Source organism: Camelus ferus, chromosome 2 (assembly GCF_009834535.1).
Source record: "Camelus ferus isolate YT-003-E chromosome 2, BCGSAC_Cfer_1.0, whole genome shotgun sequence".
NCBI classification, from domain to species: domain Eukaryota; kingdom Metazoa; phylum Chordata; class Mammalia; order Artiodactyla; family Camelidae; genus Camelus; species Camelus ferus.
In genome coordinates this window covers 4,860,652-4,886,890 of record NC_045697.1, presented here as the reverse complement: position 1 = coordinate 4,886,890, position 26,239 = coordinate 4,860,652, and the positions used below count along the sequence as shown (strand labels likewise).

Here is a 26,239-nt window from a genome sequence, read left to right as displayed (position 1 = left end):
AAAAAAAATTTAATGAGCACCAAACATGTCTAATATAAAGGAGTGTGTGATGCACCCAGGGGATGGGGAGAGGGCAGAGAGGAGGCAAAGATGAACCAGACGTGGGTCTGATCCTGAAGGAGCTCAGGGCTGGGGAAGGAGGTAGGCACCAGGCTGCCGGGCATGGGCTCCAGGGCCAGACGCTGGGTTGTGAATTCCAGCTCGGTCACTTACTCGCTTACTCACCATGTATCTTGGTGTAACTTTCTTCATGTTGCCTACGTCTGGGATGTGCTTAGCTTCTTGAATCGTGGGTTTATAGCTCTCATCAAATTCGGGAAATGTTTCGGCCATCATTTCTTCTCATGTTTTTCTGTCTTCTCTTTTCTCTCCTTCAAATCCAGTTTCCGCTGTATACAGGTGACCTGAAGTTGTCCCACAGCACACTGATGCTCTGCGCATTTTTTTTGTTTTCATTTTAGGTAGTATATATATTGCTATGTCTTCAAGCCAACAGCTACTGTTTTTTTTTCTGCACTCTCTATTCTGCAGTTAATCCTATTTGAAATATATATGTTACATCACTCATGTTTGTGTGTGTGTATATATATAAAATTCATAGTTTTCATCTCTGTAAGTCTGAGTTGGTCTTTTCTATCTACCATACCTCTACTTAACATGTTTTGAACACATGAAACAGTTTATAATGGCTGTTCTAATGCTCTTCTCTGCTAATTCTGACATTGTGTCATTCCTGGGTTGGTTTCATATTTTCCTGCTTTGTTGCCTTCCTGGTAATTTTTAACTGGGTGCCAGGGATTATGAATTTTATCTTGTCAGTCATGGGTATTTTTGTCTGTCTATATGGTACAGAAAATTCTTGAGTTTTGTTCTGGGAAGCAGGTAAGTGACTTGAAAAGTTTGATCTTTTCTGGTCATGTTTCAAAGAATTTTTTAGGTAGGACCAGAGCAGAGTTACGTTTAGGTCCAATAATTCCTGCTAATGAAGAAAGACCTTTCTGAGGACTGTATCAGATGCTTCATGAATTACGAGGGTTTCTAGCCTGGGTGGAGGGAACCCTTACTGTTCCCAGCCCTGTGTGAGTACTGGGAACTCTTCCCTCTAAACCTCAGGGTGGTCCCTTTCCTGGCTTTGGGTAATCTCCCAAATGTGGGCAGAGCAGTTCTCAGCTGAGAGCTCGGAGGACCCAGTGGATAGCTCGAGTTGCCTCTCGGTGCGGTTCTTTCTTTTCCGGTCCTCTGTCCTGTGAAATCTAGCAACTTGCCTTCCCCGAGTCCCAAGCTTTGTCTTCTTCACTGAGGCATCAGCCAGGTTCTGCCTGGCCCCCTTCCCTGATGAGATAGGAGGGAGGGGGGCGGGGCACAACCTCTGAAGGAATGACACAGCAACTGAGGACAGGATGCACTGGTTACAACCAAGACGGCAGAAGATTTGACTTCCAGGTCACCTGGAGCCTCACGGTGCACCCACAGCTGCCATGATCATAAAAGACCAAAAAGTGGGCGAAGCCCAGTTCCTGGACATCCCTGCCCCTTCCCCAGAGTAGCTGGAATAACCCTCCTACTCATCAGCATATGAAATGACCAAGCCCATAGGAACTGACCGCACACCTCGCCGTGGCTCTCTAGGGCCTTCCGAGGCGGCCCGCACTCTGTCAATAGAGTGTGCATCTCCCTGAATAACCTTACTGTCCCTTCACGAGGCCTCGCTCTTGAATTCCTCCCCGCAGGCGACAAGAACCCACCCTCTGGCAGCGCTGGGACACGGCCAGGACAGCCTGTTACTTTCTCAGGCCTGGACACTCACAGGCTCATGTCATTCGGTTCCTGTTTCTCAGGGGACTTTTCACTGTTGTCCAATATTTTAAAAACCATTGTTTTATACACTTTGTTCATTGTTTTTTGGTTTTTTTCTTTGTTTTGTTTTATGTGAGGGGGTAATTTGACCCTTTAATTCCATCTTGGCCAGAAGCAAAAGAAAAGTTCCCAGTAGGGTTATTTTGATTACTTAATAATCTACCTCTTTTAATTGCCTATGCCAGTGCCCACCACACTGGAGTGCTGAATAATGGCTAAGTGCAGTTATTGTTGGTATTAATTTCATTATTAAAGGTAGAGTATGGTCAGTGCCATAAGGAGGTCCATATATAGTGCTATGATATTTTATAGGATGGAGCAGGGAGAGGCGTAAGGGACGGTTGTGAAGACATTGGCATTTGAACTGAGTATTGAAGGATCCAGGGGTTCAGGCAGAGGGAACAGCACAACCAAAGGCACTGGGGCAGGAGGGCATGGGGTCCCTATAGGGTTAGTGAGAGAGTGAATTAGACCAAAGCTGAAGAGTGGAAGGCAAGGCCATGGAGGTCAGACAGAAACCACATCACAGAGGTCCTCGCTGCCAAGTGAAAGTAGGCAGCCTGCTCTGGAGGGCGCAGAAAGGGCTACGGCACGTCTATTAAAGATCCTAAGAGGAAATCATGTGTGCTGGGCAGGTGAACGAGAAATGGAAGCAAAGTCCCTTCATGACACACCTGCCACGAGCTCAGATTTTCACGTTACCTCCACGTGGTCACTATCTTCCCCACCCCTGGACAGGCAGTGGCTCAAACTTCCCGTAAAGCCTAGTCCCCTGCAGAGGTGCAGGGCAGGGGGAGGTGGCCATGAGGGACAGCTCCTTTCATTTCTGCAACGTCCTTCCTAAAATGCGGGTAAGTGTGAAGCCTTTTGTAGGTGCAGCAACAACAACCCCGACAGTGAAGTGAAGAAAAGACTCTCCAACATCGCTTTCTCCTTCGGCAGCTTAGTTTGTTAGTTCTCGCACCATAAGAACGTGAGGCAAAGGAGGGCTTTCGTCCTTGTCTAAAAGAACTCCCGGGAGAAGATACAGCTTTGAATTTCTATGAGGTATTAATGACAGGCTTAGTTAAATATTCAAGCTACCTAAAGTAATAAAAATTCGTTTGCAAAATAATATGCCGCTAAATACTCTTATTTTAAACGTGAAGTTCAACTTCCTTGCTAGTTTCCCTGACAGACTGTGCCTTTCGAAGGCCTAGTTTCTTACTTGCAACATGATGTCCTTTAAACATAAAATCAACCTGACCACCAGCAAAGAGTTACTGGGATTCCAAGTTCAAGACGTCAGACCTCTCCTCTTTGTGTAAGTTTAGAAGCAAATACAACTGGATATGTGGGTGAGCCAGACAGATGGCAAACGTCAGCTTTAATATCGATGAAAACTAGGTTGGAGCATGTGGCTCAGATGTGTCTGCAAATGAACAGACATCTCCCCAAACAGCAGGCCTCCCGCAGGTTCACCACATCCTGGGCAGAGAATGGGGCCTCCTGCAGGCAGGCTGGCTTCCAAAGAGAGGCGGGAGCCGCACTGAGCACGCCCAGTTCCTTCTTTACCCCCACCAGTCAGATACCCCCCTCCCTGGGGAGAAGTGGGCAAGGAAGGAAGAGAGGCCAGGATGTCACCCATGAGCAGAGAGGAGTCACATCAGGAATAGCTCGTCCAAACGCTGGAAGGAGATGCTGATGAAACGCTCTTTAAATATAAGCAGCCAGCTGTATTCACGTGGCTGGCCCTCCCAAAAGGCAGGTCAGTTTAAACCAAGCTTTGCCGGATGGGTTCAAAATTTAAGACCCTCTCCTCCATCCTGCACCAGGAGGGGCGTGGACTCAGTAAAGGTGTGCTGGGTTAGTATTTGCTGAATGAAATAGCACCCTGCTAAAGAAACGTCATTATTGCTTAAATTTAAGATAGAAAAATTGAATTCTGTGCCTGGAAAGACACTGCCACCCACCCCATCATCTATTTAATCAAAGTGCAAAAATCTCAAACAAATTAAGAGTCAGCATAGTTTTGTCTGTTTTGTTTATGGAGATCTGTTATCTCTCATCTACACGTTTACCATTTAACTAGCTGTGAGCCGGGAGGGAAGGGGGCAGGGCACAGCCATTCAAGGAAGGCCACAGCAATTAACATCAAAATGGTGGGAGATTCAGCCCCCAGGAGGCCTTGAGGCTCAGGATGACGGGAGATTTAACTTTTAGCAGATCTTGAGCTTCATTCTACGCCCAATATATTAACATGGTGAATAACACGCCCACAGGCGCCATGGGAGTCCCAGGGCTGGCCACAGGCGGTCAAAGGGTGGGAAATGGCCAACTTCCTGGGAATCCCAGCCCCTTCCTCTTAGACTGGTCCTTCCACTTATTAGCATATAAAGCCACCAGGCCCGTAAAAACCAGCAACACGATGCCTCGTGGCCGCCCCCTCTCTCTCTCTTCAGAGATGGCCCACACTCTGTCTATGGAGTGTGTACCTACTTTAAATCTGAGCACCCAACCCCCACACCTCGTGGCCTTTCTCTTGCCTTTCAATGTTATCTCTCTGAATAAATCTACCTTCACTCAACTGTGGCTCACTCTTTAATTCTTCCCTGTGCGAAGCCAAGGACCCACACTTGGCGGGACACGTTCCAGGGGCTCAGCCGAAGCCTGGGACACGGCCCTTCTCACGCCCCACATCTGTTCTCCTGCATCAGCTGTGTGACCTAGAGAAGTGTCTTAAGCTCTCTGAGTCTCAGTTTTGTGTGAGAAAAGCAAACAATAAAATGACAGGAGACAACGTGTAGCATAGCATCTGGTATCTAATGAGCCCCCAATAAATAGTGGCATCATGCTATTACCACTATTATTTTTATTATGATTATTATCATCAGTTAAATAGAGTTGCCTTTGGGATCAGGAGAGAGATAAAAGTAACAGTTTACAATATGGGGAGATTTGTTTCTTCCTTTAAAAATTTCTTCATTTGTAATTTTAAAAAATCCACAATGTAGAAAAAGATTTGAAAGAGTAGAAAACTAACAAGATGGTTACTGAGTTGTTCAGGCCTGTGGTTTTAGGAAGCTGTGAAACTTCCCTTCGAACGAGGCTTCAGGGAGATGGCCTTGACAGGTCGGCCTTGAGAGATGAAACCGGGGCGCGAGCAGACAGGAAGAGGACCATCCGGAGGCTTTCCCAGTCTTTGTAGGTGGATGGACGGATTTTCCCACCTGTTCCTAAAATGCTCTCCCTGTCCATGTACCTTCTTCCCTAATCTTTATAAGGATTTGTACCATCAGCTTTCTCTCTTGTCAGGTCACCTGAAAATGAGCCCATGATTTGCATCCTTAAACTCTAGTCTCTTCTGAAATGACAGGGGTGGGCTGTTTCTGACAGAAGTGCCACCCGCCCCTGCCTAACCGCCGAGGCAACACAACAGAAGCCGCGCAGTCGATCGCAGTGCAGGGGATCTGCTCCTGGGGAAGGATTGCTTATGAGGTGTGCAAACACGGCAGATCGCGAGACCTGGGAGCAGTGGATGGAGAGTGGATGGGTGAGTGGGCATGCGGTCGACGTGCCGCCCAGACGGAGGGCAACATCACGACAACACCACCAGAAGTACCGGTGAGCAGAAGACACGGTCACGTCAAGTTCGTCTCTATTTAAATGTCCCTCAGGAGCACTGATGCGAAGTTTAGATACACTCTGTGCAAAAACAACAAGAGAACACACCCACGGTTAACTGAAATACTGCCCTCATTTGCCGTCAAACAAGAGTCTGCCAATGGGATGCGGGGACGGGCATCGAGAGACCTGTGCCTTACGCCCTACCACTCGGGAGCCTCGGGGTCCTGGACAAGCCTCAGCCTTTCTGAGTGCCGGCATTCGCACCTGTGAACTGCAAGCAGTAAGAGGTGCTCTACCTGCCTCCCCATGGTGGGGCGTGGGGCGCACACAGAGGTTCCAGGACCACCCGGGATAGCGAGGGGTCGAAAAGAACCCAAAAGTCCATTAACTGAGGGCTGGTTAAATCACTGAAGGCTCGCATGCACCGTGAAACGCTGTGCTGTTGGAAAAGCAGTGAGGAAGCTCTGATGAACCGATACGGAAAACCTTCAGGTTTCAGTGTTAAATAAAAAGGAGAGGTGACAGAAAGACAGACAGACAGATAGAAGATAAATGTAGAGAGACAGACAGATCTATTTCTAATAGCTGGAAAGCAAAATGAGCCTCACGGTTTGTGCTGCGCACCTGCTCTGCTCTGTGGACTGGCTTCCCCATCAAGGCGGGAGGAAGAAGACACTTTCTCTGTCCCGGTCAAGGCATTGAGCAAGTAAGCCCTTGGCCGGGGGCCACTGTGAGTGGCAGCCTTCCAGTCCTGCAGATCCGACGAACTACCCAAGCTCTTGAGTCTCCTAGATGTCAAGGTAGGCGTTTGAATGTCCCTTTACCAACTGGACCCCCACCTCCACGCAGCCCTCCTTGGCTCCCCTCCAGGAGAGGGCGGTGGCACTGACCTGGCCGGCCACTGTGGAGAGCGACCTCTGACTGCCTAGCAAGCCCACCCTGGGTCCTCATTCCAGCTGAGGCGTCTGGCCGCGGGCCCCTCAGTTCACAGAAATCAATCTGGCTCTCGACAGGGGCTGGGGCCGCCTCCTTAACTTCCATCTCACGCTTACAAGCAGAAGGAAAAGAACAGATCAGACTGAGCCCCGGCCCCCAAACCCCAGGGCCAACGAGAGCAGCGGTCAGGAGGGGAGGACTGACAACAGAGACCGCCTTCCAGAACTACTCATGAATGCGGCCCTCCGAGCAGTGTCTACGAAGCGCCTGATCTTCTCAGTTTTGCCTCAAAAGCTCCGAGCAGCTCACAGTAACCTTCCAGGCTTCGCAAGACCTGGGTCTCCCCTGCCTCCTAAGTGCTTCCTTTCCTGCACCGAACAGAAACGTGCAGCCTTTTTGAGGACAAATAAAGCCACAAGCGAAGCCTCAGCAAATTCAAAGCATCATCATCGTAGGTACTTTGTTCTCAAACTGAAACAGAATAAACGTAGAACTCGGTAACAAAAGGCTAAGGGTTTTTTTTTTGTTTTTTTTTTTTAGGAGCCTGTTAAAATTAAAAATCGGTAACAAAAGGAAAGGTTAAAAGCTACGTCCAACCATGGCAGAGGAACAGGGAACAAATTTACCCTTTAACCAGATTCACTTTCCCACAACTAGAAAACTAGACAAATTACATGATGCATTGGTTTCCGGACACCAAACAACAGGCAGCACAGGGATGGGGTCCTTGAGAGGAAGGAGATGGACAAGGTGACCCCACAGCGCCCGGCTCGCAGCCCGGAGGCAGTTCCTAGACCACGACAGGGTGCGGAGAAACCCGGGGGGCGGGCAGCGGGCCCAGTGGGCTCAGAAAACTAAAGCAGAGTTGGGAGGCCACTGAGTCTAGAATTTGTGGGGCAGAGTCCCAGAGAGGAGGGAGCTGCACACACAGAGAGATACCCAGAGATTTGCAAGGGTGCCCTCAAGACTTTGAGTCCTGTGTATACTTGAAAAAAAAAAAAAAAAAATAAACCTCTGCCAGGCTAGGGAAAGAGCCAGAAATAACAGGCAGAAAAATTTCTGGAGCTCACACAGAGCTGGGAAGAGCTTGTGCTCCCACTGCCTAGAATGAGAAGACCCTTTAACACACCGAGTATGGGCAGAGTCCTTAGGAGGGTCTCGTCTCAGCAGTGGGGATAGTTAGCCCTCGACTTAAAGTAGCTCTTGAGCCAGCCCAACAAAGCTTAAAAGCAAGTCTTGAAAGGATAAAATGAATCCCGAATAACACACCTACATGCCCAAACTACAACACTATTAAAGAAAACACAAAATCCCGTACCCAACATGTAACATCTACAATCAAAAATCGCCATGCATGCGAAGCAGCAGGAAAATGTGATCCATGGTCCAGAGAAAAACCAACCAATGGGCATGAGAGCGATGATGGAATAAGAAGACAAGGACATGGAAACAGTGATAAGGAAATGAAATGAAGTGTAAGGATCAGAAGGGAGGCCACAAAGCTGTGATTATTTGCAGGCATTATGACTGACTACGCAAAAAATCAACAGACAAATTCTCACAATGATCCTAAGAGGTCGGTGTGTCTAGTATCCACACTGGAAAGATGAGTACTTAAGGGCACAGAGTGGTTAAGTAACTTGTTCAGGGTTACACAGCTAGAAAGTGGCAGGGTGAGGGGCTTGGACCCAGTGGTCTGGCTCCAGAGATAGAACAAAGGAAAGACATAAACACTAGTAACATTTCTTTATCCCAGCATCATAAAAGCCCAAGATATCACTGAAAATAGGCCAATCATTCACAATTGCAACCAAACCTACAACGTACCGAGAATCACCACAAGGAACACCCGAGACCTGAGGCAGCCCTTGTGGATAAAGTGGCCAAATGATTTCTCACCCAAGTTGAGGGTAAAAGGGAGAGTTAATGGGAAGGGACGTGAGGATGACAGGGGAGACTGGGACTGTCCCAGGCATATCGAGATGTGTGTTCACTCTACTGAATGGAAGCAAATGTAAAATCTACTAAAGGTCCTAAAAGAAGATCCAAATAAAATAAGAAACATTCCACCTTTTTGGAGGGAAGGTAATTGTCAAATTAACCTGTGATTTTAGTTCAATCACAACAGAAATTCATGTTGGAACTTGATTAACTTATTCTAAAACATACATGCCCTGCAGAGTCTTCCAGGTGTAAAATGGAGCATCTGTGCACTTGCAGTGAGCCCAGCAGAAGGGCGGGGCGTCTGTGGGGTGCAACAGCGCACCCCAGCCACGCAGGACGGCTGCCTCTGGCTGGAGCTGACCCCTCACCCCAGTGACCCACCAGCTGGACAGAGAAGGGGGGCAGGCGGGAAGCCCACCTTCATCCCTCTGCCTGTCTCCTTTCCTCCCAGAACCAGTCATACAGCTCTTTCCGAATGAGTCACACATCACTCATTCAAGTCAGAGCTGAGGTTGAGTCTGCAGGATTCTCTGCAAAAGCAGGATGCCAATGTCCAAGTGACGGAAGCACAGAACTGACTGCTGGTCTGCGATAGTGAGCGTCTCAAGAGCAAGATCCTAGAACAGTGCCTGGCGCAGAGAACAGGCCAGAAAACGCTCCCTAAAGGAGGAAGTGAAGGAAAGGGAGGGGAGGGGGAAGCTGAGAAGGGCAAGGAAAAGAAAACAAGGGGAAGGAAGGGAGGGGCGTGGGGAAGAGCACCGGTCATGCTGGGAGGCTGAAGCCATCTCGCCGCCCAGCACCGTGATGACAGCCGCACAGGTGATGGAAGCAGATGCGCCTGGGTGGAGCCCCAGCTCTGCCTCTCACCACCAGCGTGACTTCAGGGACCCCAACCCCTCCAGATGGGAGAGTCCAGACAGAAGACACATCAGCCTGGAGCTGAGGGTGGGGTGGGGGGTGGTATCCAATGCAGAAGAAAGGTAGAGGTGAAGAAAGGCGGTGCCCTGCAGGTGCTTCCAGCTCTTCAGCCCCACGGGACAGCACACTGCCAGCCAGGCTGAGGCTTTCCCAGGGATCCTGGGGCGCTGGCCAGCAAGACCCAGCTCCGTCGTGACAGCTGCACGAGCTTGGAGGGGCGTCCCAGTCCTGAAACTCCACTGAACAACTCTCAGCTGCTGGCCTGCGTCCCCCAGGGCTATCATTGCTCTGCAAGTACCTTGCGGATAACAGAGTCTGAACAATTGCCGCTCCAGTGCTAAGAGATGCAGTCGATCAATTTCGGGAGGAACATCAAAGCCATTGTCTCGAGAGGGCCTAGTCTACTGGCACTTGCCACAGTGAAATAGCCATTTGTGAAGACAGCCTGTCATTCAAAGGTCACAGCTGACAAATGACCGTCGGCCGCCTCTCTCGGTGAAGCCTGGATTGGGGAGCAGCCAGAGCTGTTCCGCTAGGGGGGAAACGGGCCCTGGAGCTCCCTCCAAGTTAAAAGGCCCTTCCAACCCATTAGGTCCTCACAAAACCCAGGGACCAAAGGGTTCTCGTCTCAATCCGCATTTTATAGAGGCGGGGGCCTCAGCATGTCTGTCCCACATCAATACAACTCGGGGAAATAACCATGTCGTGTGAGAATATTCTCTGTCAGCCCTGAAGACCAAGTACAGAGAGAGCCTTAGCTTTCAGTGCGGGATCCGCCCGCCGCCCCCGCTGCGGGAGCCCCGGGTGGACTCGCGAACCTCTCTAAGACTCAGTTTCTGCATCTGTACAATGGGGTAGAGAATGTTCCTATTTCTTAGTGAAGTCACAACACATCATGGATTGAACAGGAGACCGGCCAGAAGACTGGCCGGGACGTAGGGTCAGGAGAGCTCCGGGCAGGGTGGGCGGCTGAGTCCGGCTCAGGGAATCTTGGAAACGTCTCACCCAGTCCTTCCTCCCGTCCCCCCTCCTTCTGTGGTGGTGGTGAGACTCAGCCCATCTTGTCAGCCTGGCACTTGAGAGTCTGCTACCACGGGAGACCCAGCACCTCAGCAAAGCAGCCTTTTCACGGGGCTGCAGATTCTCTGGGGTCCCCAGAGCCCTCACTGTGTCCTTGGCCATGGCTTAGGTCACCCATTCCTTCCGCCAAACCAAATCCCAACTTGTCCTCCTCCGACAACATCCCCTTGGGTCTGACCGTGGGCCACCCAGCAGCGTGTTGGAGATGGCCGCCCCGCCCGCCCCGCGGCTGCTTCCCCGTGGAACCCCGGGCTCCGTGCGCCCTCATGCGGGGCAGCCGCCAGCCCTGCCGCGTGCCAGGAGGTGTGACAGGTGAGGCGGCAGCACTGACCTTTTCAGCCAGGTCTTCGGGGGCCTGGTCCTCAAAGAGCTGAATTTTATCTTCAATGCACTTCTTCAGAAGGTCTATCTTGCTTTTGCTCTTGGAGCGCGGCTTTCTGGCCTTGGACTGCAGCTGGAGGGGGCAGAAGACATTGGCAGGAGAGTGCCGACCGGCAGGTTCATGCAGCCCCCGGTCTCCCCGCGCCCACAGGAGCTCCTGCGGGTCTCGGCCCAGCTCAGCCGCCTTAGCCGGAGAGGGGCGGGAAGACGCACGCCGGCCTGGCACGAGCTCCGTTCAGGGGCCTTCGGGCCCGTGCCGCAGGGGGAGGCGAGGCCCGCTTGCGGGCAGAGCCAGGGCTCTGCGGTCAGACAGCAGCGGACCCACCCTGCGTCCACCCCCTCCCCAGCGGGGGCGCCTCTGCCCATCAGCCTCTCTGAGCAGGACACAGGATGGAAGAGGTCCCCGCCCTTGTGAAGCTTACAAAACAGCAGAGGAAACAATCGCAGACATGAGAACAAGTAACTGAAGAAGGTGATTTCAGAGGGTCGGCGAGCCCACAGAAGACAAGGGCACTGCCTTACTTTGGGTGGCCGGGGAAACACCTGCAGGGACGATCACACGCGTCCATCCTAGGAGGCACCAGGCGCGGAGGGCTTAACACAGCCCAGCCCCCGGAGTGACAGTGTGCTCCACCTGCACACGTACCTGCTTCTTCACAAATGTGACGGAGTGACCCCGCCGCTGAGCCCCGCGTGACGAGGTGCCAGGAGTGTGAATTCCTGGGCACAGAGGGTGCCAGACCCTGAAGACCTGAAGCCCGGAGCAAGGGTGAGAGGGGCCTCAGAAGAGGTCGTAGGTGCTCAGTAAACTGTGATTTGCTGAAGGAATGAATGTAGCAGGTGCCACTGTAACTGCACAATTTTTGCAACTCTATTACCCTAACCTAGAATGGCTTCCCTCACACCCTTTCCCTGACCCACCTGAGCTGAGGTGAGCATCTTCCTGACACCACTTACAGAGGGGCCAGCCTTCTGCACCCTGAGCGGCTCACTGGCTATGGCTGAGGGAGGGAGCAGGAGGGAGAGCTACCTCCCAGGCCAGATGGCTCCCACCTCCCAGGGTCACGCCCAGGAAGGGGGCAGGGCTGTGAGCTGCGAGGGGCTGAGACTCGAGGCTGCTGGTGGACAGCGCACAGCCCAGGCCCCGCGTCTCCACTACACGACTGAAGGTCACCATGAGCTCGGTGGTCCCAGGCACAGCCGAGGCCAACACGGCTAAGGAGGGGAGGGCAGGAGAGGCTGAGCTGAGGGGAGCTGAGGGCAGGGCCGGGTCCTGCAGCCTCAGCAGCTGCGAGGCCCCGCCGCTGCACCATGAGGCCCCGAGTCACCCATCCTACCTGCAGCTCAGGGGCGGCCAGGGCCTGGTCCAGCTTCGAGGACTCTGCTTCTCGCCACGCGGTCTGGAATCGCTGCAGCAGGACTCGGGCCCGGATTCTGGGGAGGGCCAGGGTCCTGTCCATCTGAGAGAAGCAGCCGTGAGCGTCCTGCCTCATGCGGAGCAGCTCCTCTTCGGACAGGGAGAAGGGGGAGGAGCAGAGCTTCCTGGTGAAGCAAGAACGTTGATGTGGTTTTGTGGAGAGAGAACAGTGAGGGGTGGGAGGTGCTCCGGGTCGGGGAGCGGTAATTCAGAGCTCAAGCTCCATCAGTTAAATCCACGTCTGGAAAAAACCCAGCCTCCCCTTAATCAGGCGTTCATTCCACCAGTGTATCTGAGCCCCTGACGTCTGCTGCGTTGGACACAAACGTCATCTGGGAGCTGAGAATCCAGCTGAATGAGACGAGTCTGTGAGCAAGACTGTGAGGAGGCAACCATCCTCCCAGCGCTCATGGCCTGAAGATAACCTGGTCTCCCTTTAGAAGAGACATAGAAACAAGACTGTGCACTGAGCCTGGTCAGCGGCAGACTGTCAGGGGGACCAGCGGCCCGGAGGAGAGAGGCCCCTCTCAGCAAGTCAGGGGCCGGGGGACCTCGCACTGGGCCTTTAAAGGACGACGACTAACAGCTCTCATTTCGAGAAAACTGATTCCGTGCTGGAAACCAGGCTGAGTGAGTGACTGTTAAGGGTTGCCTTGTGTCACCCCAAAAAGGTGTGTTCAAGTCCGAACCCCCGGAACCTGTGATGTGATCGTCTTTGGAAATAGGGTCTTTGCAGAGGCAATTAAGAAGGAAGTTAAGATGAGGTCATACTGGAGGGTGGGCCTCAACCCAGTATGACTGGTGTCCTTAAAAGAAGACAAGACAGACACACGCGGGCAGAAGGCCCTGCGACACTGACAAGCCTGAAGCCAGCAAACATCAAGGACTGCGGCAACACCAGAAGGGAAGAGAAAGGCGGGGGGCAGATTCTCTCCTGGAGCCTCTGGACAGAGTGCGTCCCCGCCAACAGCTCGATTTAGACTTCCGGCCCCCAGAGCAGGGAGGGAAGACCTTCCCGTGCTTTGATGCCTCCAGTTAGGTAGCCTCAGGAAGCCAATACATTCAGCTGCATCGTTGCTGATCCTGCCAAGTCATAGATGAGGACGTTGACGAACGCCCCCCTCTTCCTCCGAGGCAAGGCCCACAGCCCCTCTACGGGGAGACTGGCCGCAGGCTCACTTTCCCGCCTCTCGGGACCTAGTTCCAGCCGAGGACATGTAAGGGGAAGCCCGCTGGGACTTCTGGACAGAACATCCTCCCGGACCCAGGAGCCAGCGTTTCAGGGGGAGGCCTTCGCCTTCCTTCCTGCTTGGGGCCATGTGTGTCTGTTCGCTGATCACCAGCATGTCTTCCGGAGACAAGCAGAGATCCATTTGGTTATTCCGGTAATGTTCCGTCAGCTCTGGCTGCATAAAATATGCTTTGTGGATGCTTTAAAATTCAGAAACAGCCGCAGGACACTATTGTGGGAGGGCTGTGCCAGGCCTGCCAGGCCCACCGGGCCCGGATCTCAGTGTGAGTGGGTGGGACTGCGGCTCAGCTAGGAAGTTTCATGGAAACAGAATAAGACCATCAGGGCTGAAGCGGGCCCCCAACCAGAAGGCCCCTGGCCTACGTCTTGGGTTCCATGGGACCCATCAGTTTTCCTGAGGCTTTGATCCTTCCGATCCTGTCCGGCAGGACTATGCATCATCACAAGTGGAGGCCTAACCGTCCTCCAGCAAGGACGGTAAAGTGGCCATGGCTGTCCTGAAACAGCTTCAGGAAGCTGCAGCTGCTCCTCTGTGCCTTCTCTGGCGGAGAACCTCTGCCCCACGTGTTTGCCGTTTACATGGAATCCGGGTGAGAGCAACTCCGAAATGAACCTCAGCCTTTGGTCTTGCCCACCTTCAAATCGGGCCGACCCCGGGTGGTCTGGCCTTCACCCTCCACTAGGTAGGCGATACGGGATAACACAGGCGGGTCAAGATGATGTAGAAATACAGGACACGGGGTCTCTGCCCGGAAGGAATTTAAAACCCAGGCAGGAGTTTAGGGAAGAAGTCTCAAAGACACACTTTCCCTGACAAAATACACATCCTTATTAATTCTTACTTTCTGGGACCAGATTTACAGCAACTCCATCTTGCTTGCAATCAGGAAGCTTATAAAAATATGTCTCAAAATGACTGTGCAAAGTCATTTCTACCTAATGCCTCAAAATAAAGGCTGCAACCTTTTCGAGTCTTAAATAAGCAACGTGTATCAGCAGACTCACGTCTTGTGTATTGCTAGTTGACCCTCTATAACCGTTCGGAAAATCAAGTTTTCTGATAGCAAGCTGAGATTTCTCTTTTCCTCTCTGGCCACTAAATCAGGGTTGGCTTTAGTAATACTCCCTGCAAAATGGAACCAAATAAAGGGGAGGAAGATGGCCATCTGGGAATGGAAACGTCAGGTCAAATTCATTTGGAAGAGTCCAAAGCCGGCTGGAGTGAGTAAAGACACTTTGTTGGAACAGAGGTTGAGCTGAGTAATTACTGCTGAGAACAATTCACGGCAATAAGAAGTGGCAGTTAAGGATCTGATGTTCATGGGCATGGAGAAGACAGCATCTTGTTTGCTCAAAGAAACAAACACAGAGTTTGGGAAATAAACGAGAACAGAACCATAAAAAAGAGAGATGAGGAAGAGGAGAGAGATTATAGTCTAAATCGAGACAATCTCGCACTCTGCTAACACCTGGGACTTACCCTCCCGTTAGAAAGGTCGGTCCCCAGGGAAGAGCATTTGCAGGAGGAGGCGCTGCATTGCTAAGGCCAGGAAGACCCTGTTCCCACCGGATGTAACTGCCACCAAGAAAGGATGGGCAGAATGATGTCTGGTGTCTCTGACAGGGTTCAGATGGAGAGGACCACCGATGTCCAGCCAGCAGGATGCGGGGTCAAGAAAGGATGGGGACAGACAGACTGAGCAGATACACCGACAAGGACTCGTTCTCCTTCCCTCTGCCCCACCCCTGACCCACAACATCGCCTTCACGATCCTATGTCGGTGCAACCATTTCCAATAAAAAGGCTACAGATTCAGAATTTAAATTGTGACCAAGATCCAAATGAAACCGTGGAGTGTCCATACCAAGGAAAGAAGAGAAAAAGGGCTTTGGCTTTGTTTCTTTGCTTGAATAAGGTTTTCTGGGTTCGTTTGTTTGTTGACAGGATAGCATCTTTAAGGGATATTGATTGGCAGGTTTGCTGGTTAAAGGGAAGAGAGGCTCGAGGTTACTGCCAAATGGGCACAATTATGTCCTTAAATGCAAACAGTTTCTACCACTCGAAACAAACAGACAAGGTAGATGGTGTTTCTCTCCACCGTCAGCTGTTGGTGGGGTTTTTTAATTTTGTTCTTTTTCCGATGAGACTGGTCTCCCAGTGTCCCACCCAGGCAAGGACCTTCAAGCTTCCCCACCGTCTAGTCTTGCCGCCCCTCAGCAAAGCACCAGTGGGCAGAGTCCTCTCATCTCTGGCTCCCAGTGCCAGGTCAGCAGCTGGCACCCAAAACGCACCTCCTGCAGAGCTTGGCAAGGATCCTGGTCCTCCACGCAGTTACCTGGCTAATCGCTTGTGCTTCGCTTCTCACAATCATCTATTTCTGGGGTGTTTTCCTCCTGATATTCTGAGTTCTTCCAGCACAAGAATGATGGAGGTACCACCTATCACCCCCTTATTGCAGACCACCTATCTGCAGCTACCACCTATCACCCCCTTATTGCAGACCAAGGGTTATGTTAGAAGATTTAAATACGCAGTTCCTCATCAATGCTGTGACGCTGGCATTTTGCTAGACATGGGTGATGCCCTAACCTAGAGGCACTTCCTCGCCTCTTGCCAGCTCAGCTTTCGTTTACAGGGGTTGCCCTCCAACAACGGCGGGGATAGAAACACCTGTCGCAGACCCATAGAGAGAATCCTGATTGGTCTGAGGCAGGAACTAGCAATCTGTGACCTGTAGACCAAGTCTGGCCCTGCTGCCTGTTTTTGTCAATAAAGATTTATTGGAACAAAGTGATGCTCATCTGTGACCGTCTGTGGCTGCTTTCCTGCTGCAACAGCAAAGCCAAATAGTAGCAACAGAAGCCATGCAGCCCTCAGAGCCTCCGGTGTTTACCACCTGGCACTTTACAGAAGTGCCCCCTGGGATAAGACAATCACGGCCATTTTACTCTCCTTGCTGGTGAACGGTTTAGGCATGGGCTTGTGATGGACACAGTCCTGCCCAGTGGGATCGGAAGGATTAACGCCTCAGATGTTAAAAAGAGATGATGGGTGTGACATCTGGAGCTGCAGCAGCCATCCTGAAACCCTGAGGGGATGAGCCTAAAGACCAAGGCAGCCCACTGAGTACAGTGGAGCAAAAAGATGTTGAGAGCTGGATCCTTGGTAGTATCATTGAGTCATGGAATCAAAACTGTAAATGGACCTCCTGACTTCTTATAAAATGTTTTCTTCACCTTCTAACAACCCGATAGTATCATGTGCGGCTGAAGCACCCTAAATGACTTAGTACTGGCATCATGTTTTATAGATAGGAAAGATGAGGCCCAGAGAGACTAAGTAACTTGCCTACACTCAGACACTTGGTGGTGATGCTGGGATTTAAACCCAGGTGTTTCGGTCTACACTGCCCACATTCCATCCCTCTCTGTAGCCCCATAAGGGCCATGTTTGAGGTTCCTCCTATTTCCAATCTGATGTGCCAGCCCCAAACGGCTGCCAAAGCTTTGCTGGTCTCTATCACACAACTAAAGGCCAATTTTGGGCCGCATCGATCTCAGTCTGCACCAACAGCCGGCAAATCTGCAGGGAGTAAAGGACCTTCAAACGTTGGTCCCTCCGGAATTGACTTCAACTTGTCCTCATCACTTCCACAGCTCTCCGGTGTCTTTAAAAACATTAGCCATGTTTTTCTAGTTATTAGAGCAAGAGTGTCGGCTGGCTGTCGCCTACAACATCCTGTTTGTAAGTGGGTGTCTTTCCATGGTTCTTGAATTCAGTGAGTGAAGGGGCCAGGTGAAGAGAGGGTGCAGTGTGGGGTAAGGCCACCGTCACGTGCTCCCTGACGCCTGCCGACACGGGGAGGGCCTCGCGTGGCCTGAGCACAAGCTCCCCTCCCCACCCTGCTCCCAGAGACGAGGGCTCCTCATCAAGGAACACTTCCCATCAAGGGGACCAGGCGCCGCCCTGCTCCCCCGAGAGCAGTGGGTTTCGGCTCCCTGCCAGCCTGTGCAGTTCTTCAAACAAGCCCACTGCATCCTCCCATGGGAACCAGGCACCTCACTCTCTTGTTACTACACAGCCTGCCTCCCACAGGCCCTGGTTGTTTGCAGCCCCCGAGTGGCCCTGGGGGACATGTCGGGTCCCTCTCCCCGGGGCTGTGAGCATCAGTGAGTAATGAACTGCTGTCAGGCTCACCTGTCCAGCGTCGGGTGGCACGAGGTCGGCCATCTGCATAAGCAGGGGGCAGAATCCCGCCCCGACCCGGGTGAAGGGGAGTGATGAAATCACACAGACATCCCAACTCACCTAAAGACCAAGCGCTCCCAGTGTCTCAGCTCCGCCTGCTCCTCCGTGGCGGCCTCCAGAGCGTCGTCCTTCAGTCTCTGCCTCACGCCCTGGACGCCCTCCTGGCCCCGGTCCCGCTCCTCGCCCTCCAGCTGCTCGGCTCGGGCGGCCAGGTCCCTGCCGTGCTCCTCCAGGATCTGCTGCAGGAAGAGCCAGGGCACGCCGCGCTTGAGCAGCTCCTGGGTCACGGCCGAGGTCTGCAGACGCCGCAGCTCCTCCGTGGCCCTCTCGGACAGCGAGAGGCTCAGGGCCCTGAGCTCGTCCAGGGCCGCCTGGTCCAGGTGCTCCTGCAGCTCCTCCAGGGCGGCGCTGTGCTCGGCCACCAGGCTCCGCCACCGGCCCAGGTACCGGCCGGCATCCTCGGCCGCGCCGAAGGCTTCGCCGACGGACAGCTGCTCCTTCCGCTGCTCCCGGTGCTGGCGGGAATCCCAGAAGGGAAAGTTAAAAAGGGGCACAGGACTCGGTGTGTCCTTTCTTTGGGAAAACACTTTGGGAACTGGTTGCGGGAGCCACAGCATGTGGGTAGTCTTCTCCCCAGTGCTCTCACAGTTAGGAAATGACAGTAGGTAGTGGGAACTTCACTTGTTCAGCGTTTATTGAACATGGATTTACTGAGGCAGCAAAGCCCGAGAGGCAGACAGGCTGGGTTCTGATCCTGGCTCCTCCCCTTGTGCACTGAGCAGCGCCAAACAAGTGTCTTGTTCTCTCTGTGCCTCTACTTCCTAATCTGTAAAATGGGCATGATAACAGGATCTACTTCATAGAGCAGTTGTGAGGACTCAATGAGTTGCTTAACACACATCTAGCTCTTAGAGAAGGGCCTGGTGCAGGGTTCCCATCAACAAATGTCTGCCAGTATTACGACCACGTCCCGGATACATGGCAAATGAAAACCGAGATATTGTAAGGGGAAAACCTCTGAGATCCCTGAGAGACCATTTAAATGAGGAGGTCACAGGACTTTTGAGGAAAAAGATCCAAGCGAGACCTGAGGGATGAGGTCATATCTCAATCAGGATAAGACAGGGGGTGGGAGGGAGGCTTTTCCTGGGAGAAAACGCAGTAAGTGTGGAGGCCCTGTGATAGGAAAAAGCTGACCTGCACAAAGATGTCAGCTCTGTTGTTATTTATAATGATGCACCTGCAGATGGCCCGGTTCCACTTTCTGAGAACACGGGATGGTCTACCTTCTGTTTACGGGTCCGAGTGAGCAGAGAGTGTCACTTCCTTCATTCTACAAATGCTCATTGAGCTACTATGTGTCCTCAGTGCTGGGGCTACAACACAGACCTCTGATCGTGCAGGGACTCCCGAACTCTGTGCCCTTCACAGGATTTAACAAAGCCGCTGGAAGAAACAGTATTTACGGAGGACTGCCGGAATCTCTGCAGCGCATCCATCCTTCCAGACCTAACCTTGAACCAGGCCAGACCATCAGAGAAGAGTGGTCCTGGGGCCCTGCTGTTCTGATCCTTTAGCTAGTGGACGTGGACGAGATGATGCTGAGATGGGGTGGAGGTTAACTGGTCAAGGTGAGAATCATGGCTTTCTAGGGAGCACAACACTTGGTAGTAAGAAGCAGAGTTTCTATCATTCCAATTCAGTTATTCTGCAGCCTTCCTCCCTGAGTGGCACCAGACCACCACCCAGGTCGTCCCGAGCATCCCACATCTGCTCTGCATCTGCCCTTGCTCCGTGCTCAGGGCTTGGTCTCTTCAGTTCTGACCTGGCCAAGCACCAGAGCCTCCCATGGGTTTACGCCCTGGGGCTCTCCAGATCTATCTGTAGGGCTGCTCACGTGAGCTTCCTGAATCCCAAATCTGATCTTCCTTCTGTAACCGAGCAGGACCCTGTGGGGCCTTCCTGGGACAGACCCCTCTCTGTATCCTCTGCTGCAGCTCCTCTCTGAGGTACCCAGATAATAGTATCTCCTGTGTATTTCCTGAGTTTTGCAGATGCTAAAAACCACCACCAAAGGAAAGAAATTAACTACTTGATGATCAAGAGCACACGGCCCCCAGACCTTCTGGTGCCCAGGGATTGACAGTGTTGACCGCCCTGTTCCCTACACATCAGCCAATCAGAGAATTGTGCATGAGCTGATCACAGATCCTGCGACCCCCTCCCTGACCTGGCCTTTAAATATGCTTTGCTGAAACCCTTCAGGGAGTTTGGGGTTTTCTTGGTCATAAGCCACCCTGTCCTCCTTGCTCGGCCCTGCAGTAAACCTTCCTCTGCTCCAAACTCCGTTTCGGTTTCTTTGGCCTCAGGGTGCATTGAACTGGCGTTCAGTAACACTTCTCCCCCTGAAAACCCTGCGACGTTCCCCACTGTCCTGGGATGCAGGTAAGCCGCCAGCCTTGCACGCTGCCCTCACTGCTGTGGTGCTGCTCCCAGGGGGTGCCTCCCCCCACCCCTGCCCCCAGCCCCCCGCACACTCAGCTCCCACGGTCCTGGAGCTCCCAACACAGCGGCACATCCTCACCCGAGTGCTTCACCGCTCTGTGGATGCCGAATGCTCGCCTGTCCCCCAGGACTCAGGCTCTGCTGCACCTGCCCTGGGCCACCCTCCCCAGGAGACGGTGACTTCCTCTCTGCACTACCGCAGTGTGAAGCAGGTGGGTGCCCCTGCAGGGTTGCTGTTGGTCTCTGCTCCTGGGGGTGGGCAAACAGCTGAGCAGCTTGTGTCAAGGACAAGGCTTAGGCCCTGAGTCAGACAGGCCTGGGCTCAATCCCAGGCCTGCCATTCACTATTGACCTGGCCCTCAGTACTTAATGCTGGGCTCTGAATGTCTGTGTCCCCCCAACACCCGTGTGCTGAAACCTAACACCCGATGCGATGGTGTCAGGACAGGGAGGCTCTGTGAGGTGCTTAGGTCATGAGAGTGGAGCCTCCTGAATAGGACTGGTGTCCTGATATAAATTTTAAGATTACTCGTTCAAGTTCTGTGAAAAATGTCCTGGGTAATTCGATAGGGGTCGCATCAAATCTGTAGATAGATTGCTTTAGGTAGTATGGCCATTTTAACAATATTAATTTTTCCAATCCAAGAGCAAGGATGATGCCCTGATAGAAAAAGACCCCACACCCACTCGCCAAGCTCTCTCCCCACTTCCAGGCACAGCGAGAAGTCAGGCGTCTGGAACCAGAAGGGGGCCTTCACCAGAACCCGACCACGCCGGCACCCTGATCCTGGACTTGCAGCCTCCAGAACTGTGAGATATAAATGTTTGTTCTTTATAAGCCACCCAGTCTGTGGTAATTTGTCTGGCAGCCCACGCGGACCACAACACATAAGCCCTCCCAGCCTCAGTGTCGTCACTAGGAAAAAGAGAGAAAACGGCAGCAGCTACCTTACAGGGTTAATGCCAGGATTAAACAAGGTGCCTCATAAACACAGCCAGCACCCTGCCAAGTGCATGCTCAGTAAATGCGGTATCACCCACCCCAGTCATTATGCACTCGAGCCTGCACTCCTTGCCCCTTGCCCTGGCAGACATTACTAATCTACCACAACCCTCAGCTTCACTGAGGCTGGATAGGACCCGGAGAAGCCTTGCCATGGCATTCCAGAAAGTCACTACCAATCAACTGCAGATGGCACATGGTGATGCCGGCCTGGTGGCCCTTCAGATCCTCGCCCTCTGGTGGCAGTGCCTGGCGTGGAACCTGGCCCTTGCTGGTTATTTTAAATGGTTCTGCAAAGAATAAACAGCATAATTTCTTATATACCTTTTGCAGCATCTCCCGTCTTCTCTTCATTATTAATTTTTGGTGGAGTTTCTTCTTTTCCTGCTTTAAGTCATTGTCCAACTTCTGTTTGATAGAAAAGACTTCTGTCTGAACCCGCTCCAACAGCACCTCCATCTGATCTTCATCCAGGTAGCCTGCCCTGGATGGAAAAGATGCACGTAGTTAATGTGCTGTCCAGACTCACCTGCAGCCTGACGGTACTGTGGTTGAATGTGTGTCTCCACATGAGTTGGTCTGAATCAGAGAGATCTTCGTTCTCAGAAGGAGCAGAGGAATGGGAAGCTGCGACATCACTAAAATGCAGGAAGGGTAAGGTCAGCATTTTTAGAGATGTGCAGAGAAAGCTCAACATAACAAGATGAATCACCCATTAGGGCAGAAACTGGGCAAGAGGGCTGGGAGGAAACAACAGCCCAGGGGACCACTGTGGAACAGATACAATCTTCCAAGAAAAGACGGTGGATGAGGAGCTCCTGGCGGCAGGAATGGTACAAGCGAAGTCCAAGAGGTCGATGGAGGGAAAACTCGGTGTGAGGGTTAGTTCTCTGTATCAACGTGACTGGCCAAGGCTGCCCACATTGAAGATCACCTCTGAGTGTGTCTGCAAAGGTGTTTCCGGGTGAGAATAGCATTTGAATGGGTGTACTCAGGAAAGCAGATGGTCCTCCCCAAGGCTAGTGGGCATCACTCAGGCTGCCGAGGGCCTGATCCAGGAGGAATGGTAGAGGATAAGGAATCCGCCTTTTTTTTCCTGCCTCACTGCTGAGTGGGGACATCCCATCTCAACTTCCCATGCTCTAGGGCTGGGATTTACATCATTGGCTCCCCTGATTCTCAGGCCTTTGGACTCGGACTGAATCACATCACTGGCTTCCCCGGGTCTCCAGCTGGCAGGTGGCAGGTCGTGGGACTTCTCAGCCTCCACAGTCACGAGAGCCAATTCCTCATACATATCTCATAGGTTCTATTTTTCCAGAAGCTCCTGACTGCTAAACTGTGTTACGACCAGTATTACCACTACCATTCCCAGTCTGTCTGCATCCCTGGGCTGGGCTCCCTGCTTGGCACACGGTAGATTCTCTGTGGAAACGCTTCTTGAAGGAATGAAGAGGTGACCGAATGAATGGTAGGCACACGTTTGAGAAATGTAGGTCTGTGCCAGCCTTTTCAAATGGAATTTAAAAATCAGAGGTAAAACACATTTCCCTGGTAACTGCTCACAGCAGTACAGCTGCTGTCGCCTGTTGTAGTTCAAGGTAAGGAGCTGTTTCTTTCACTCGAGTGAAAATGAATCAGGAATGCCAAGTCAACCACAGTGACAAATTCATTAGCATCTCTGGATGGGTAGTGTTCACATAATTTACACCTTACAGAATCCTTATTAAATAGGGCAAGAGAGCTGCCAAGCCCTGATACAATTACCTAGGTAGCAGAACCAAGTCACAAAATCACAGCGCGTCCTGAGGAAGCCAACCTTATAGTCATGGCCCTGTTTGTTCTAGAGCTTCCTGTAACCTAAACAGAAGAAACTGCGTTGTTGACAATTACGCGCCTCAGAGGCCGGCTGAGAAGGATGTGGACAGAGCCAGAGGCTGCAGGGATGAGCGTGCGCACCAGGACCCTTTACCTGACCGCACGGCACCCCCAGGGCTGCTGAGAAAGAAAAAAACACGCAGACCGCAAGGTCAGCCCCTGTGTATTTATACTTCATTCCAAAGGTGAGTGTAAGAGCCAGCAGCGAGCTGGAGCTTAAGTGGGCTGCCCCATCACACAGTTCATGTAAGTCTCCACCACTGATTTCTCAATGAAATGCTGGGCATTTCCTTGAAAATAATTCAGGGTGGGGATGTTCAGCTACTCAAGACTGGCCACAACCTGGTACCTATTAAAGCTGAATGATGAGCACACAGTGGCTCACTGGCCGGTTGTCTCGACTATGATGTATGTTTTTAAAATCCTAGAATGCAAAGGGTTCTTGCAACTAGAGAATTCTCAAGAAGAAATAAGGAAGGAGCAGCCAGGGCACTGGGTGAATGAACAGAAGGGGGTGGTCCTGGATGAGGAATGCCAGGGGAAGGCCGTCTGTCTGCATCATCTGCGGGGGGACTTCGGGCTTTGCCACTCATGTTTCTGCATCATTTGGGGGGGTGGTTCAGGCTTTACCTCTCATGTTTCTGGATGAGGAGGCTCAGCTGAGCAGAAGCAGTGCTGAGCAGGCCTTGCACACGGGTCTCTGATGACTGTATGTTCTGGACCAGGTATTCCCTGTGACCAAATCTTTTACTTAGATGATATCTCTTACTGGCCTGGAAAAAGTCCATTAACTCTTCTACATTCTCCTGTTATGAAAAAAAAAATCGAGAAAATATTTCTAATTCAACTTAGAGAAAATTCTTCCTAGTCATTTAAAATATTACATTTCCTTCCCGAAGAGAACACACAGGGAGAAGCACTAGGACGAGCGCCTTAAACGTCCCTGCCCTGAACGAAGGCTTAGAAGAAAATGACACACTAATAAGAAATGCAGGCTTTGCAAAGTGCGCTCGAGACCCAGGTGGTAAAGAGTCATCGAGACACCCTCACTGGCCTAGAAACGGAAGGTATGTTTCACTCAGTCAGGTGTCCTTCACCCACGTGCACACGCACACCTATGGAGTCCCCAGAACCCATCCCCAGGACACGTGCAGAAGTTCTGGGATGAATCAGCCACCAGTTCTGACCCACAGAACTCCCACACTCTCGCGGGCCATGGGATGAGCCCAGTCACATCAGAGCATGACGTTCTTACAATCTACAAAACGCACAAAAACCCAACCAAGCACAGGAGAACGATCACAGTCTAGCACACACCGGGTGTTTTTCTGGGCCTGGCACTGGACCCAGAGTGTTTCTTGTCTTTCCTAATCTAGGGAGAGGATACTGTCATTCCCATTTCGCAGATGAGGAAACTGAGTCCACATCACACAGCTGGCAAGTGACTGAGCAGGGATTTGAATTCAGCCGTCTAAGCCCAGGGCCTGTGCCCTCACTCCATAGCTGGCTGCCTCCAAAATCCAGCGGAACGAGCAGCGCAGCCATTAGGCCAGCAGTCATGAGGCCAGCGGTAATTCAAGCACCAGACTCGCTGGTATTATCCCACCGACTGGCTCAGCTGGATTTTTCCATCCGGGGAACTACCGTCCACGCGATGGGTTACCCGACAGATCAGCACTTGGTTCAACAAGGAACACACGATGCCATGAGCAGTGTCCTTCTCACAGCAAAGCTATCGTATGTCCAGTTCCAACACCTGAGAATCTGCGCTCTCCGGACAGGGAGAAGTGGAATGGGCCGGCACACGTGCTGAAGGCCGGCCTCGCCCTGAGGGCCCCTGGCAGCAGGCTCAACGGAGCAGGAACACTGTGGTGAGAAGTCTGTCCTCTGCAGGAGCTGGGTCACGGGAGTGGGCTGACCCGAGCCCGTCCCGTGAGCTGGCGTCCCCAAACACTCCAACAGCCCCAGCCGGTGCAGCCTGCACTCTGGGACTATCATCGCCGTGGCTGCTCCTTTTTGGTCCCAAGTATTATGAACAACAACACGTGTTCCTTCCAATACTGAGAATCGGCCACTGCCCGTCGTGAGGGGTTGGTAAAATGACAGCAACATCTGTTACCAACTGAGCGATGCCGCGGGGTCGAATACCTGACCGGGAATGCGACAGAATCATGACCCTCTTTACTCCCCGGAAGTTTTCGTGGGACAAACCTGGAGCACGACGTAGAGGCTGGCTTGCTCTTCGCACCCAGCGCCTTCAGAGAGTGGCTCTCTCTTCCCAAAAGGCCACCTGGTCTCCTGCTGGCGCGGCCCTGCCCCTTCACAGCCCTCACTCACCGGCCTGGGCCAGCAGCGGAAATCTGGTGCATTACTGCACACGAATGATTTCCCTCTGTGTGTACGCGTGCAGGTCAAATGCCTCAGGAAGGCCGTGTGAGAGATAGTGACCGTCTCACATAAACGATTTTCCCAGTCATCTACGAATGTATTTGGTCTGAACTAATGACGCTCACACACAAGCTTCCGTGCAAAAGCACACACAAACTCCCCCAAGCACATGGAGACAGAGATCAGACAGCAACACACACGTGTGCACACACACGTATGCCTATGCATACATACATATTTACATTGTAAATTGCTGTATATATTAAACATATATTGTGCCAAGCACTGGCTTTCCATGAGTTAGATCATTAAATCTTCACCACGCCTCTTTTACTGTGGGTGTGATGGGGGAGAACAAACCTGACTCCACGTTAGCTCTGCTCCTCTGGCTCTAACCCTGTGCTCTGTTGCCTGTGCTCGGTCACGCTGGTTCCGCACCTTTTGTAAAAGAATGTTCCTGCAGCCTGAAATGCACAGGAGAGCCTGTTCTCAAGGCTCTGACCTTTAAGAGTGTAACACTTTTGCATTCACATAGAGACAAAAAGTTGCAGAATAGAAAATAACATGTGTTCTGATGGAGGTTTACAGGGACACCGTGACCTGACCTACACGCACAGCTGCAAGAATAAAGGATCCTGACACCAAGAAGTTTACAACAACCGACCACAACCCATCCCTTTTTTAGTATAAAAGGAGCCTGAATTCTGACTCTGGGGAAGATGGTTCTCCAGGACATTAGTCCCCCATCTTCTTGGTCTGCTGGCTTTCTGAGTAAAGTCATTATTCCTTGCCCCAGTGCCTTGTCTCCTGATTTACTGGCCTGAC

General features: G+C 52.0%; 1 protein-coding gene across 8 annotated transcripts in view; it reads right to left on the bottom strand.

Moving 5' to 3' along the window:
• EVC2 (EvC ciliary complex subunit 2) overlaps positions 1-26,239 on the bottom strand; it is a 122,425-nt gene that overhangs the window by 27,438 nt on the left and 68,748 nt on the right. For all 8 annotated transcript variants that reach the window (XM_032493802.1, XM_032493801.1, XM_032493773.1 and 5 more), the window contains 5 exons: positions 23,657-23,832; positions 21,473-21,632; positions 17,701-18,155; positions 12,060-12,264; positions 10,673-10,795 (listed from right to left, as the gene is read on the bottom strand). In XM_032493802.1, the coding sequence (XP_032349693.1) occupies positions 10,673-10,795; positions 12,060-12,264; positions 17,701-18,155; positions 21,473-21,632; positions 23,657-23,832 (1,119 nt within the window). The remainder of the gene's footprint in view (positions 1-10,672; positions 10,796-12,059; positions 12,265-17,700; positions 18,156-21,472; positions 21,633-23,656; positions 23,833-26,239) is intronic.